At 39.9% G+C, this 17,497-nt stretch overlaps 1 protein-coding gene across 1 annotated transcript in view; it reads left to right on the forward strand.

Annotated features, from left to right (window-relative positions):
• Positions 1–911: 911 nt before the first annotated feature.
• Positions 912–17,497, forward strand: part of LOC127447162 (partitioning defective 3 homolog B-like) — a 502,153-nt gene continuing 485,567 nt past the window's right edge. Inside the window, exons 1-2 of the mRNA XM_051708779.1 lie at positions 912–1,169; positions 1,598–1,848. Coding sequence (XP_051564739.1) covers positions 1,732–1,848 — 117 coding nt within the window. The 5' untranslated portion in view covers positions 912–1,169; positions 1,598–1,731. The remainder of the gene's footprint in view (positions 1,170–1,597; positions 1,849–17,497) is intronic.

The following is a 17,497-nucleotide window of genomic DNA, read 5'->3' on the forward strand; positions in this document are numbered from 1 at the left end:
AGTGTTGCAGTGTCTGGACTGGCCTCTCAAACAAACACAGCAATGTTCTCATTGTGCCACTGATAGGTTTATGTACCTTTTCAACCAGCTTACTCCAGTAAGCTCTGAATAAATGAAGGCAATGTTCACAAAGTAATCGCAATAGAATGGAAATTAATTTTGTTGAATACCGTTATCTCTGGATCTTGGGGTGTTTTGAATCTAAAAAAAAAAAAAAAAAATGCTGATGGTGTAATCATTAGCTGATATTATAATTCCCTTGAATTCCCCATTGCAGTAAATGTAGCCTGCTCAATTCACTGATTTGCACAATTGAAAAATGTAGCTCAGCTAGTCTTATTGTTATAACTAACCCTTGCATACCACCAACGTTCAATAAAATACGGTATGCTCCAGGTACAAACTGCCCCCAGTGACTAACTATTATCATGGATTCTTTCATGAAATCTATTTCTCGAGCTAATATTATGTCTGCATTGCAAATTATTATTTCTTTGGACAGATTTTAATTATTCAACACCATCCTCAAAGTTATCTGCATTCACTTCGGGGCCTCATTAGCAACTGAAAGTTTTTCATGTGAAAGTTTTATTTTATGACCCAGAAATTAGCTATTATACTGTTACACTGATCTACCAGCATACTGTGTTTAGTGCTCAGATACATAGATAAATGGATGGATGGATGGATAGATAGATAGATAGATAGATAGATAGATAGATGGATGGATACATACTTTGGGGTATTAAAAGTATATGGCTAATACAAAATATTTAGGACATGTTTCATACATTTCTACCCATAGACATGAGTGCGTCCTGTCCTGCATCCGTCCCCGTATATAGTGTGTTCTGGCCCTTTAATAAAGTTCCACTGTGTGGCCCAGCTCCGATTTGGGATAACACTGCTGCTGGCTGCTGCTGGCTGCTGCTGGGGAACTTTAGGAATGGTGGAAGGCATGCAACTCCATCCTGGGAAAATACGGATGCAAACAACATCCTCACATGCTCGCTTTCATTACTAAATGCGCATTTCTCTTCGGTCATCGGTATGGTGGCGCATTTCTCGAAAGGCATAACGATAGCATGATTTCTGAGCTTATTCAACAACTCGTCGCCAATTTTGTTTTGCCGCTAACCTGCTCGCCTCTCCATCTTTTTTTTTCCCAAGTAAGTGCAAAACTGGTTTGGTGGCCTATAGAAATACATATAAATGCATGTACTAACTGTCAAATGCACCTCTTTTCAGTGCATTTTTTTTATTAAAGAGTTTGCACGGAGTTTAAACAACTGTTGCTATTAGAGCTAACCAGTTAGCCGCCTGATTTCAGTAAACTGGTCCTTTACCACCTTCTTGTCGTCAATTTCGAACTGTAATAATACAAATAAGCCTGAAATTATAAGTATTATGTTATTAGCGAACCGACTCTATCCAACTTTTCCCTCCAGCTGACTGTTGCTACGCAACACGCACTCTATAATGTTTCATGACAATCTTCACTCATGCGTTTTAGCAAACAGTTTAGCAAATCTGACAATTGCCTTTACTAAGTAAACATAACTAAAACATAGGACTTTATTTTTTTTATTACTTCTAGAATTAGGTAATGTCATCTTTGATGCTGTGAAGTTGGATGCAGAAGATCAGTTTGGCTGGAGATAAACACCTGTTGCTGCTGGTGGGTTTGTTTAAGGACACATCTGGAATAATCATCCACTTTTTGGATTAAAAATGAAAGTGACAGTGACTTTTGGAAGGACTGGTGTAGTTGTCCCATGTAAGGAAGGATGGACGGTCCGGGATCTCATCCAGCAAGCTACCCAGAGATACAGAAAACTACTGGAGCAGGTGAATATAGAGATCTTATTTGGTTTAAAGGAATTAATCGCCCCAAAAATGACATTTTGCCAACATTTACTCACCCTCATATTGTTTCAAACTAGTATGAGTTTCTTTCGGTCAGACAAAACAACTAATTTGATTATTCACCTAAAAGCTTGACGCAACAAGGGATATGAGTTTGTTAAAGCTAAAGCGGAGGGTGCTTCAGCTAAAAAGGGACAAGCTTCATCAGTCAGAATTCAGTTAATGTGAGTTAATAATGTTTTGTTTACAACTGAGGCCAGTTCCTCTGAAACATGGAGGGAAACAAATGCAGATGGGACTTCCACCGGAAGTCATTCTACAGCATTCCCTAACTCTGGCTGCAGTCATTTTAGACCCTGTTTACATCTGGTAATAAGACACATTTCAGATGATCCCGCAAATGGTCAGCGCTAAATATAGTTGTAAAACACATACAGAGGTAGTCAAAAACCATATCGCATTTGAGGTTTAAAACTGCGTCTTGCTGTGTCACGGATTGCAGCGAAGTACTACCTCTCACCAGTCAATCACCCACCGAACAAAAGTTTAAACTTATGTGTTGATTTAACACACTGATATAGTGACTGATGTCCTCTTGAAATCATACACGCTCTCCTCAAAATCCCAACACCGCAATGAAAGAATGAAAGTACATACGCCGCAACAACAACTGTATTTATTTGACAACGGAAGTAATGCTCACATTTCGCGCTAAGCATCACGGGATGTAGGAAAAAGGTGGATAGACTAGGGCTGGTGATATGCAAAAAATATTTTCACAATATTTGATAGAAAAAATATCAGGATATCCGACTACACCGTCAACCTCCCTGCTGAGGGTTGTGGATTTTTTTGCTTTATTGATTTTGTTTTAAAAATTATATTCATGTATTGAAACACAAAAACTTAAACAAAAGGTATTTCTAAATTCAATTTGTACTTTAAACAAAACAAAAAATAAATTAAAATAACAAAATGATTAAAAAAAATCGTATATTACCACCTCCCCAAATCCAAACATTTACCATCTCCAGCGGCTACAGTTAATGCTGCCTAAAGAAAAGAAAATACAACTCAATTTTAGGTTCAAGGTGAACATGGTCTTGTATTATTTTATGATTTAGTCACTTTCGTCTTTGTTTCTTTAATACAAAGATATATATGAGCGAACCTGCAGAGTTTGTTTTCACATTCAAAACGCATGTTAAGCTCGAACTGCTCCGTAGAAATAAAGCGAACTAAACTTCGAGCACCTCCTGAGATCCTCTGAGGTCATTTGCAGCATTCTCATAGATGACATTATTCTTGCAAACTGTTTTCAGAACAGACTGAAACAGAAAAGAAAGTGGTAACTCTTTACATGCATGTGTTCCACGAGACACGCTCCTGCTGCATGCCTCTGAACAAACAGCGATTCAGACACAAGCATTGACGGCTTTTCTTTTGTCTGTTCTTAAAAAAATAATACAGTGTTTTTCTTCATGCGCATGTCTTTGTGTTTAAATGCATTTCTTGTCTACCTCAAGACATCTTACTGGATGGCCACCACTGTTGCAGGAAGATGAGCAAAATTACTTGTGCATGAAATATCTGCATTTGGATGAGGAGCTTGTGAATAAGGAGCTGGATTCAGCCTCGTCGCATTTGGAGGGTGTTTAATAGATTTGGCGAATTTCCAGATCCATGGTTTTGCCATTTCCCAATATTGTCGGTCATCGTCTGTCAATAAGTGTCGAAATCGGCATCAGGATATTTGTAAGACACGTCGATATCTGATTACATCATCCTATCAGCCAGCCCTAGTATAGACATGGAGAATAAAGTTATTATTTACATTTCTTTCAAATTTGTGTGATTAATCATCAGTGATGGTAGCAGAACCACAAAACTACAAAACTATTGGTATCGGGAGATAATCGGATATCGATATTGGCACACATATTTTGTATTGGTGCATCCCTAGTTGTGTGTCTTTAAAAGACTGGAATTATAGCGAACAAGTCATAAGGACTACTGTTATGATACTTTTATGGTACTTTTTGGTCCATTTTTTGGAGCTTGACAGCCCCTGGTCACTGTACTGTATACCTTCACCGTATAGAAAAGAACATCCTAGACTAGAGGTAGACAGTATATCTGTTTTTCCGATTAATCTGTGCTGATAGTTGCTTTTTGGAACTATCGGTTATCGGCAAAAATCTCTGCAGATAGTTGCCGATAGTTAAAAAAAATTTATAAATTAATTCCTCATACATAACCCTTATCTGGTGAAATATATATATATATATTATATACACAAACATTTTCATCTGGTGAATATATAGGCTATAAAAAGCTTCATTTGATAAATACATGAATATAAAGCATTGTAGTGGAGCCATGTCGTCTATGTATTTCAGGTCCCACATTATGCACCAAATCGTAATTTGTCTGGTTATTATTGGAATTTGGTTGCACAATAAATCATTCTATAAAATGATTTAAAAAAGCTATAGTCCGATTAATCAGTTATAGTCCTTTTCCACCACCTTGGTTATCGGTATCAGCAAAATCAACTATTGGTCGACCTCTAGCCTGGACATTCTGCAAATCATCTCCTCTTGTGTTTCATGGAGGAGAGAAAATCAGAGGTACCAGTTTGGAATGAAAAAATGGTGATTAAATGATGACAGAATTGCAATTTTAGTTGAACTAAGGCCTTAATGTGTTCTTCTTTTACATGTTTATGAAGGTTTATAATAATTAATGGGATTTGTTCCTTCACTAACTGTAATTGATTTAATGTCACCTAATTAGGCTAAGTCTTATTTTAACACAAAACGGCCAAAATCACAGTGGGACTACCACACGCTATATTATAATCCCTTTTTAATAGTTGGGTTTAAATTTAATTAGAGGCTGTTCAAAAATGCATGCTGTACCTTATAGGATTGAGTGAACTGTAAGTGGCCTTATTCATTAATTTCAAACCTGTTAATCAAAATCACATCCTTGGTTCCTGATGGAAGCTAAAATGTCGACCTTGACTCTTTATTATTGTAAAATTTAAAAGGGGTTCACAGAGCCTTTCTCTGATGACAGGAAACTGCAAAACTGATTTTATGCAAGTCGGGGCAGATGTGCCTTGTCCAATTTTTCTCTCTCTGATGAATGCAAATCAGAGTTAAAATGTGGCGGCCAGTCTCTCCCCTGAGCACTGACCCTGTGCCCTCTCATCAGATGTCTCCCTCATTGCTGCTTGAGCTTCATTATTTAAATAGAACATCAAAATAGTTTGAGTGGCATCCATTTTTGCCTGCTCTCTGTGGACTGAGGGGATGTGGATTTGGCTCTCTCTTCCTGTGCATTAGGGTGTAGTCTAGCCCCTAATAAACAACAGGCTTTTTATCCTGCATCTCTCCGGGAGCCGCTGGGCCTAAATGAGATCGTAGATTGCTGCAAGACTTCCTCGCCTTACAGTTTAGTATGTTATTGCTTTGTCTTTAGAGTGGTCAATTTGACTGATCAGAGGTAGTCTGTGCGATTTGTACAGAAGCAGGTACAGGCAGTGATCGGAACGTGGGTGGCGGTTGTCTTGTATTGCACCCTGTCGTGTACCAGAGAGTGATATCACACAATGAATTTGGCAGGTCAGGGCTGTGTCGTGAGATTGCCGGTCAGATCTGGGTATTGCTTGGGTTTAGTATGCGATCGTGTGTGAGATCTTAACAGGATTTTACTCACAGAGGCCACTGCGTGTCAAACTGAGCTCAGACAATTTTTTTTTTATTTGGTATAGGCACGTCCTTTCACTCAGACACGTTTATGTGCGTGCCCAGCCTTTATTTGTGTGTTTGTTATTCCCATCAGCCCAGTGCTATTATTGCCTGTTATTCTCAGAGGAATAGACGTTTGAGTTGGTGATGCACGGGAGGGCTCAGTGAGGATGGATGGAACTGCTTGAGGGATCCTGATTGGCTGTTGTCTCCAGGGCCTTTTTTCCAGGCCAAGGTGATTGTCTGATGTTCATTGACATTGGCATCTTAGCCCTGTTACACTAACCAAGGGGATCTAGTTCAGCAGCGTGTGTGATTAAACAAATTACCCTTCTCCTTAAAAGTTGAGTGTCACCCATGTATTTACAAATATTAACAATGTGCACCAAGGAATAGAAACAACCCACATAAGCCTATATTTTCTCTCTCCTGTTCAGTCCGTTGAAGGATACGAGTCTTTGGAAGTCTCAATCCACAGATTCAACAGTCTTGATAATGGATAGCTCTCACCAGACATGGTTTCAGTCACAGGTTACTTTGCCCATACTGAAGGTGCTAATAATCCTTTATAGAAAGTATTCCCAGATGAATTAAATCCACAAGAATGCAGCAGGTACTCCAAAATAAGGATTAATCCAACAACAACATGTGTTTGTAGTTGAGATGGTAATGAAGGGAGCTCCTCAAGATGGTAAGTTCTTTTTATATCCACTTCCCCCTTCCTGTCATGTGATCACGTCACAGGAACTCAAATGCAAGTTCACAAAAGTAATTGACAATCCAGTCTTTCATCAAAGATGAGTACTATTGAGGATTAAACATATATATATATACAATCATAATTTTGCATTGTTCTTACTTTTTCATTTACAATGCATTTAAAATACATATACATATGTGCACATTATGTGGCAGTGCTACACATCCATATTTTTATCCTCACTTCAATGCATATTTTGTTATTTTGATAAGGTAATCAAGTGTTCTTTTTTTTTTTTTATTAACAATTTTTATCGATTCACTTCAACAAATTAAATAAATATAACAGAAAATACAGAATAAAATTATATAAAATTAAACCCTTCCCCCCGAAACTTTTCCAAAAGCAGTAATCACTTCTCCCAGAGTATCTGCCGCTTTAGGGGGGTGTATGCTACTCCCAAAAACAGTACAGAGCAAGTCCTCGTGGTGGCATAATGACTCGCCTCAATCCGGGTGGCGGAGGATGAATCTCAGTTGCCTCCGCGTCTGAGACTGTTAATCCGTGCATCTTATCACGTAGCTTGGTGAGCGTGTTACCGGGGAGACGTAGTGTGTGTGGAGGCTTCACGCTATTCTCCGTGGCATCCACGCACAGTTCACCACGCACCCCACCGAGAGCGAAAACCACACATTATAGCTACCACGTGGAGGTTACCCCATGTGACTCTACCCTCTCTAGCAACCTGGCTGGAGTCACTCCAGGGGTGGTAGTCAGCGTCTAACTCGCTGAGCTACCCAGGTCACCGAGCGTATTAACCTCCCTCACAATCCACTCTGACCAGGAGAAAGGGGACTTATTAATACATAATTGTGGGTTCAGCCATATGCTCGAGGCAACATTTAAATAAATGTCCGAATTAAACACTCTTGACACTTTTGTCCATACTGAGTGCAAATGCGAGATAATGGGGTGTAACTTAGCTTCTCCGGTTTGATAGAAAGGCTTTGCAGTGGCAAAATAGAGGCAAGAACTTCCTGTTCAATACAAAACCAGGGAGGGGCTCTCTCAGGTGGAAGAGACCAGTGAGCCAAATGTTTGAGACCAAATGCATAATAATAAAACAAAATCATGGGTAGGCCTAGCACACCTTTGTCAATTGGCCTATGTAATTTACTGAAATATAATCTGGGACATTTACCATTCCAAATGAAGGACTTCTCAATTGTTTATCAAATTGCTTGAAATACGAGAGGGGGACATCTATAGGGAGAGATTGTAGCAGGTAGTTGAATTTTGGAATACAATTCATTTTAATAACATTAACATTCCCAGTCATAGATAAATGTAATGAAGCCCATCTACCCACATCGCTCAAACCTTTTTATTAAAGGGTCAAAATTAACTCTAACTAAATCACACAAATTTGCTAGGAATAAAATACCCAAATACTTAATGCCCTGTTTGGGCCACTGGAAGGCGCCCGGCTGAAAAGCCGTTACTGGGCAGTATGCTGTCAGAGCCAAAGCTTCGGATTTAGACCAATTGACTCTGTATCCTGAGAACTTAGAAAAGGAATTAATAATTCTGTGGAGGCAAGGCATAGATCTAGTAGGGTCAGAGACAAATTATAAAATATAATCTGCGTAAAGCAAAAGCTTATGCGCCACGCCTCCCGCCACCACCCCTGGAAAATCATCCTCCTTTCTTATCGCGGCTGCTAATGTTTCCAGGGCAAGACAGAACAATAAGGTGGAAAGAGGGCAACCCTGCTGGGTGCCCCTATCCAGAGTAAAATAATCTGAAATTAATCCATTTGTTTGAACTGCTGCTACCAGTTGTCTATAAAGTAACTTAATCCACCCAATAAAAGTATTCCCGAACCCGTATATTTCCAAAATCTTAAAAAGATAATCCCATTCTACCATATCAAATGCCTTTTTGGCGTCAAGTGAGATGGCAGCGACCGGAGTCTGATCGTTCGCCACTGCCCACATGACAATATGAAATGCCTAATTTTATCAGAAGAGTTACGGCACTGAATAAACCCCACCTGGTCTATATGCATAAGAGAAGTCATAACTTAATCGGTTAGCCAAAAATTTTGACAATATTTTTTTTGTTTGTAATTAAAATATTTTTATTGATTCAAAGAAAAAACACAACAGAGAAAAACACAACATATTCACACCGAATCAACATTTAACTTTTAACACTCATTAACATCCCTCCCCAAACACCAACCCCACCCTACCTCAAAGAACACCCCTGTGGTCACATAAAATAATACACACACACAAACAATAAAATAAAAAATAAAAAAATAAAAAAATATAATAAACATGCATAGTTAAACTAAACGTCTCTCTCCTCATCCCTTCCCCTAGAGTCCTCCAAAACTGCCAAATACCTACCCCACTTCCTGAAAAATAAGTCCTCCAGCCCCAGCCATCCATCTATCATCTTCTCATAAGCCACCACCCTCCCCATCTCCGCACACCACTCCGGAAATGATGGCGCTCCGTCTGACTTCCATCCCCTTAAAATAATTTGTCTACCGATCATCATGCCAGTCAGAACCCAATTTTTTATATATTTGTTGCCCGAATTTATAACTTCCCCATCGCCCAAAATGCAAAGTCTGGGGCAAAGTAAAATTTGAGTGCCCAGAATGTCACGCAAATAATTCTGAATATTTAACCAAAAATCTTGGATCTTAACGCATCCCCAAAAAACATGGGTTGTGTCTCCAACTTCTGATTGGCATCGCCAGCAGGTGGGTGTGTCTTTAAGACCAAACCTATATAACCTAGAGGGGGTCCAATAAAATCTTTGTAAAATCTTAAATGCATAAGGCGAACCCTTGCATCTCTAGATGCAGACTTGACATTTTTCAGAATCTTAGTCCACACTCCATCCTCCAATACCAAATTCAAATCTTTCTCCCATAATCTCTTAATAGAAGTTAAAGCTCCATCCCCCATACTCTGAATTAACAGGGAGTAGTACACTGATGCCTCATGACCTTTTCCAAAAGCCGCAATCACCTCTCCCAAAGCATCCCCAAAATAGTACAAAGCAGGTGGCGCAATTGTAAATACCTATAAAACTGAGGTCTGGGGATCCCTAAATTTTGGACCAATTTTCAAACGATCTCAACACTCCACTTTCATATAGGTCACCAAGTGTAGCAACTCCCCTCACAATCCACTCTGACCAGCAGAAAGGGGACATGCCAATACATAATCTTGGGTTCTGCCATATGCTTGAGGCAACATTTAAATAAGTGTCCAATTTAAACAATCTGGACACTTTTGTCCATACCGAGTGTAAATGCGAAATAACGGGGTGTAACTTTACATTTCCGTTTAGTTTGATAGAGATGCTTTGTAATGGCAAAATAGGGGCAAGAACTGTCTGTTCAAAAACAAACCAGGGAGGGGCTCTCTCAGGTGGAAGTGACCAATGAGCCAAATGTCTGAGACTGAATGCATAGTAATAAAACAAAATCTTGGGTAGGCCTAGCCCTCCTTTGTCAATCAGCCTATGTAACTTATTAAAAAGAAATCTGGAACATTTACCATTCCAAATGAAGGACTTCGCTATGCTATCGAATTGCTTGAACTAAGAGAGGGGGACATCTACAGGGAGAGATTGTAGCAGGTAGTTAAGTTTTGGAATACGATTCATTTTAATAACATTAACCTTGCTAATCATCGATAAATGTAATGAAGCCCACCTGCCCACATCGTTCGAAAATCTTTTTATTAAAGGGTCAAAATTGACACAAACTAAATCAGACAAATTTGCTGGGAATAAAATCCCCAAATACTTAATGCCCTGTTTGGGCCATTGGAAGGCACCCGGCTGGAAAGCCATTACTGCACAGTACGCTGTCAGAGCCAAAGCTTCGGATTTAGACCAATTAACTTTGTATCCTGAGAACTTGGAAAAGGAATTAATAATTCTGTGGAGGCAAGGCATAGATCTAGTAGGTTCAGAGACAAATAATAAATTATCATCCGCGTAAAGCAGAAGCTTATGCGCCACACCTCCCACCACCACCCATGGAAAATCATCTTCCTTTCTTATCGCGGATGCTAATGGTTCCAGGGCAAGACCGAACAATAAAGGGGAAAGAGGGCAGCCCTGCCGAGTGCCCCTATCCAAAATAAAATAATCTGAAATTAATCCATTTGTTTGTACCGCTGCTACAGGGTGTCTATAAAGTAACTTAATCCAACCAATAAATGTACTCCCGAACCCATACATTTCCAAAATCTTAAAAAGATAATCCCATTCTACCATATCAAACGCCTTTTTGGCGTCAAGTGAGATGGCAGCGACCGGAGTCTGATCATTCGCCACTGACCACATAATATTGATGAGACGCCTGATGTTATCAGAAGAGCTATGGCCCGAATAAACCCCACCTGATCTATATGTATAAGAGATGTCATAACCTTACTTAATCGGTTAGCCAAAATTTTTTACAATATTTTTACATCTAGTTGGATCAGGGAGATTGGACGGTAATTTTTACACTCGCTTGGATCTTTGTCCTTTTTAAGAATCAGACTGATCCGGGCTTGTGTCATGGTTGGAGGAAGCTTTCAATTCTTTAATGATTCAGTATAAACTTCTAACAAAAGTGGAGCCAGTTCTGTAGCATAGGATTCTGCGGCAAAACCATCTGGCCCCTGAGCCTTGCCAGTAGGTAGGGACTTAATTACCTCGTCAAGCTCCTCCAAGGTTGTCTCAGAGTCAAGAGAGTTTTTTTGCTCAATCATCAGTTTAGGAAGATATAATGGTTCCACAAAGTTTCTAAAATCTTCATCAGTAGACGAAGACGTGGAGCTATAAAGATCAAGATAGAACTCTTTAAAGGCATTATTAATATCAATGGCTGAGGTAAAAATTTCACCACCAGCAGATTTCACTGAGGGAATGAAAGAAAGAGACTCTCTCTGCTTTATATATCTAGCCAAAAGCTTCCCTGCTTTGTCCCCCAACTCAAAGTATGACTGTCTTGCCCTGAATAACCAAAACTTCACTTTCTGCGACAAAATAGTATTATATCTATATTTCAATCGGGTCAATTCTCTGAGGCCATCAGCTGACATAAGGCGCTCCAGCTCTGCCTCTGCACTTTTAATATTTCCTTCCAACTCCACGAGTTCTCGTGCTTTGGATTTTTTGATGAATGAGGCATACTGTATGATCCGACCCCTAAGAACCGCCTTAAGTGCCTCCCAAGCCACGCCCACAGAGAATACTGAGGACCAGTTGGTCTCCATATAAACATTGATTTCAGCCTTTAACATTTGTTGGAAATCAGGATTTTGCAAAAGGGACACATTAAGGCACCAACTATATGATTTCTTTTTCTCTGTATATGGCAACACCTCTAAACTCACCAGGGCATGATCTGAGACTAAGATATTTCCAATTGAGCAATCAACAACAGATGACATGAGGGATTTGGATATCAAAAAACAAAACAAAAATCTATTCTAGAATAAATCTTATGGACTGAGGAAAAAAATGTATAGTCCCTACCAGATGGGTTCAAAAGTCTCCAAATATCCGTAAGACCAACATTTATACAGATCCTGTGAAGCGTCAATGTTGCTCTAGGGGGTTTACACGCTTTTGCTTCACTGTGATCAAGGACTGAGTCCATCAAAAGATTAAAGTCTCCTCCCAATATTATATCATGAGGGGTGCCAGCGGTTTGCAGCATACCTTCAAGATCTATAAAAAAGCCCTGATCATCAGCGTTAGGTGCGTAAATATTTGCCAAAATCAACCTTTGCCCTTGAATTTCAGCTAAAACAATAATGTCTCTTCCTAATTTATCTTTAACCTGTTTGAGACATTTGAATTGTAGATGTTTATTAATCAATATAATGACTCCCTTGCTCTTACTTGAGCCAGCACTAAAGAAAACATGTCCACCCCATATCTTCCCAAATTTTTCAGCTTCCTGCGGGGAGAGATGTAAATATTAACATTTGACATTTTGATATAGTAGAAAAAATAAATTGTGTGTCAAAAACAAAATTATACAGACCACATTCCCCATTAGTGAAACAATCAAACCTCAAACTTCCCCCCGAACAAAACAAACAGAAAAAAGAAAAACATGCGCATTAACCCTGCGCATGAAAGCGCCAACCGGCGATAATCCTTTTAAACTCAAAAGGTCCATGAACGCCCACGAGCCCCCATGACAGCTTTGCCACCGGATTGCTCAATTTTGCCTCACAAATTTGTGAGGCAAAATTACATAACAGAAAATACTTTGTAAAATAAACCCCAGCAAATAGGAAGAATGAACACAAAGAACGTGTAGATTCATTCACAGAACTGTCTCAAAGGTGTGATCTTCCACAAAACAAATTCCAGCTGATATAAAACCGTTCAGATTCCTTGGACAGACAGACGAATGTTCAGTGAGCCGGCTGTTATGAGTTCAACGGATGATGTAATCATTCCAATGTCCCGTAAAAATACTCAACAAAACAAACTCCAGCCAGCAGGAGGAATAAGCATGAAGAACAAACAGATTAATCCACAGCTGTTCCAAAGGAGTGTTATTCAATAGAACAAGCTCCAGCCGCTAGGCGGAACCAATACAAAAAGAAACAAAACCGGCATCCAGGTTCCCCGGATGGTTGAGTCAATTCACTCGGAGGCTGCATAAAATATATACCATGACTTACACAATCCGTCAACTTTATAAAAGACATCCTTTGTGTGAGCATGTAGATATTTTGCGGTCATCCGTAGTGTCCACTCTCAAACTGGCAGGGAACTTCCATGCAAAAGTAATCTTTCATCAATGCAAAAGTTTCTTTAAGGAAAAGTGTTATTCACAGAAAAAGCTCCAGCCGCTCGGCAGAGCCAACTCAAAAAGAAAAAAGAAACCAAAATGACGCCCAGCTTCCTCAAAAGCCAGAGTAGTACAGTGAGTCGACCCATTCACATGAGAAACACCCAATGGTTTACTCCATTGGTTTACCATTGATTCAATAAAAGACTTTGCCTGATTGGGACATGTAAATACTTTGCGATCGACCTTCGTTTCTATTCTCAGTTTGGCCGGAAACATCAGAGCAAAAGTGATCTTTCGCTAATGTAAGAGTTTCTTACATTCCTTGAACCGATCGTGTTTCTCTTTTGTCGAACTCGCAAAGTCCGGGAATAAGAAAATATTATGGTTCTTCCAAGAAAGCTTCCCTTTGCTCCTTGCCTGGCGCAACACAAGATCTTTATCGGATGATCTCAGAAATCTGGCCAGAATCGGTTGGGGCCTGTCTCCCTCAGCAAATCTGTGAGCTGGGACTCTGTGAGCTCGCTCGATTTCCAGCTTGTGGCCTGTTATGTCGAGCAGACTCGGGAAAAGCTCGTCAAGGAATTTCACCATATCTCTGCCGTCCTCATGCTCAGGAATTCCAACAATTCAAATGTTATTCCTGCGGCTTCTATTCTCAGGATCTTCAAGCTTTTCAAGGAGATGTTCCAAATCAACTTTGGTTGCGGGCAGATTAGCGGTTAATTCCCTCTCCGAAAATTCCAGAAAATCAATTTGTCTCTCAACATCAGTCACTCTTGTAACTATCTCAGAGAATTTTATTTCCATCGCAGTAATCGATCGACGTATTACAGCGAGATCCTCCAAGTCAGCAAGAACATTCGTCAACATCAACGACATGTCAGACAACTGACGCTGGATCTCCTCTCCCGCCGCACCATCCAGATTGAGTCCCCGGTCTGTAGGCCTGTCGGGGCTTTCATCCTGAACACGTAAGTGTCTTTTAATGTCTCCAGAGCCCGAGGATTTTGACTTCTTTGCCATGTTTTCCCTCAAAGAGCAAATGTGTAACTGGGTGTATCAAAGTTCACCAGATTATAACATAAAATTAATAAAAAATTTAGCAAAGTGCGCAGAGCTTGTCGCTCACACGTCTGCCTCTTGCATGGCATCACGTGACCCCCCAACATTTGACATTTTGGCATATAAGAAAAAATATATTGTGTGTCAAAAACAAGATTATAAAGACCACTTTCCAACACTGGTGCGACCATCAAAACCCGAACTTCCCCCAGAACAAAACAAACAGAAAAAAAAAAAAACGTGCGCATTAATCCCACGCACGACAGCGCCAACTGGTGTCCATCCCTCCAAACTCAAACAGTCCATGCATGCCTACGAGAGCCCCCTTGACAACTTTGCCATCGGATTACTCAAGTCCGGTGTTTCTATACAAATTTTGTGAGACAGAATTACACAGCAAAAGATAATCTATAAAACAAACTCCAGCCAATAGGCAGTATAAACTCAAAGAGTGTGTAGATTCATCCATAAAACTGTCCTGAAGGTGTGTTACTTGACAAAATAAGAACCAGCACAAAAAAAGCACACAGATTCTTCAAACAGTCAAGCAAATGTTCAGTGAGCCGGTCCACTCGGCTGCAACATGAGTGCAAGCAAATGAATCCAATGCCTTTGCAAGAAATACTCTGCAAAACAACTCCAGCCAATAGGAGGAATAAGTACAAAGAGTGTGTAGATTCAAGCATAAAACTGTCCTGAAGGTGTGTTACTCTACAAAATAAACTCCAGCTGTTAGGCGGAACAGCACAAAACAAAAAGCACTCAGTTTCCTCAAAGAGTCAAGTTCAGTGAGCCAGTCCACATGGCTGCAAAGTGAGTTCCACAAGATGACTTACTCCATTGACTTTATAAAGGACATCGCTTGCTGTGGGCATTTGAATGGTTTATGGCCCTCCTTAGCATCTATTCTCAATTTGGCCGGGAATATCAGTGCAAAACGACCTTCCATTGATGTAAAGTTTTCTTGCATTCCTTGAATCGATCATGTTTCTCTCTTGTTGAATTCACAAAGTCTGGGAACAAGAAAATGCAGTGATTTTTCCAAGAAAGCCTTCTTTTACTCCTCGTGTAACACAAGATATTTATCTGAGAAATTTGGCCAGAATTGATCGGGGCCTGCCTCCCTCCGCGGCTCGCCAAGCAGGAACCCTGTGAGCTTGCTCGATTTCCAGTTTATGGCCTGCTATATCAAGCAGATTTGGAAGGAGCCCATCTAGGAATTTCACCAAATCCTGTCCTTCTTCGCCCTCAGGAATTCAGGCAAAACCGACGTTATTCCGCCGGCTACGGTTCTCCATGTCCATGACATGCTCCAAATCCACCTTGGTCACTAGCGGATTAGCAGATAATTTCCTCTCCGATGACTCCAGATAATCTATCCATTCCTTGACATCCCCCACTCTGGTAACCACCTCAGTGAACTTCGCATCCATGGCAGTTATCGATCGACGTATCACAGCAAGATCCTCCAAGTCAGCAACGACCTTCGTCAGCATTGCCAACATGTTCAGCATCTCTGGCCACATTTCCCGCACTTCTATGTCTAAATCAACTCCCAGGCTCGCGGCCTGCTTGGGGGCATCAACTTGAGCACGTAAGTGTCTTTTAATGTCTCCAGAGCCCGAGGATTTTGAATTTTTTGACATATTGTCCTCCTAGAACAGTTATGGAACAGAGTGTATCGAATCTCACTGGTTTATGTCATTGAAAGTGTTAAAACTAGCAAAGTGTGCAGAGCTCGCCATTCACACGTCCGATCCTTGCATGGCGTCACGTGACTCAGTAATCAAGTGTTCTTAATTGTAGCGAGGGCATGCAACATTGTGTCTCCAACTTCATAGCTTGTGAATCAGGATATTAAATTAACTTTTTTGCCCACCAGGCGGGTGAGTGGTCAGTTATAACAGCCACTTTGATTTCTTACCAGCCACTTCTTACCAGTAGATTTTTCATATATACTGTGTATATATACACCAATCAGCCACAACATTAAAACAACCTGCCTAATATTGTGTAGGTCCCCATCGTGCCGCCAAAACAGTGCCAACCCACATCTCAGAATAGCATTCTGAGATTCTATTCTTCTCACCACAATTGTACAGAGCGGGTTACCATAGACTTTGTAAGTTCGAACTAGTCTGGCCATTCTCTGTTGACCTCTCTCATCAACAATGTGGTTCCGTCCTCAGAACTGCCCTTCACTGAATGTTTTTTGTTTTTGGCACCATTCTGAGTAAATTCTAGAGACTGTTGTGCCTGAAAATTCCAGGAGAGCAGCAGTTACAGAAATACTCATACCAGCCCATCTAAACTAAACTGCATCTGGAATTGAATTCATTTTCGACTCTTGTAGCCTTTATGTCTGTGCCTATCATAGTAAAGTAAGAATAAATAGTTTTTAACATTCTATAAATCGATTTTTAAAAACTATTGGCCAATTAATCATTATCTGCCTATTCCACCACCTTAGTTCTGAAGAGGTTGACCTCTTCTCATTACATCAACATTTTCTATATTAACAACATGATTTTTTAAGCGGTTGAGTAGTGTAACCAATCACAAACATTTTTGTTGCTTGCTTTGGGTTTAATTTATTCAAAGTTTTGTTTGTCATGCTACTAAGGGGGTAAATGTGACGCTCAGGCACTGTCTTGATTTAATTATGAAACGGCAATAAAGTAATTCAGGAACACCCTTCTCAGCTTGTTTTGGATGTGTAGCCTAATATGGCATACAGATTTCCCATGTACAAAATAAGTATTTAATGCAAGTCCTAGTAAGTGAAATTATTCGCAATGCAATATCAGGGGAAATAATTGACAATTACGATTTTTGTCATAATCTTGCAGCCTTTGTTCATAAAATTATACATGCATGCACACAATTGAACATATTTACACTCGCACACAGTGATGGATAATCATATTAGCTTCATGAATAGTAGGTTACTGGCCTACACGGTAAGATTGGGTTTACATATATTTTGTTTATTATCATAAGCATTGTACTACAGTATGGTTTGTCATTATCGAGAAGGCTGTACAATTGATCTTTGTGATAGATTGTTTTCATTACTTAGTACTTATCCCTGTGAGACTATGATTCAGAGCTGGTGGTAACTAATGCCCTTCAGCTTTCCCTTGAAGTTTCATTAATAGAGTTAATAATCATAATGTTGCATTTATTCATGAATGCAGGGAGGCTTCACAAATCATGTCCCAGTGCTTTCAGCAGAAAACACAGAACAAACGGAGCTTTATGTTTGTGGGAATACTA

The sequence above is a fragment of the Myxocyprinus asiaticus genome, chromosome 10, assembly GCF_019703515.2.
Source record: "Myxocyprinus asiaticus isolate MX2 ecotype Aquarium Trade chromosome 10, UBuf_Myxa_2, whole genome shotgun sequence".
Lineage (NCBI taxonomy): Eukaryota > Metazoa > Chordata > Actinopteri > Cypriniformes > Catostomidae > Myxocyprinus > Myxocyprinus asiaticus.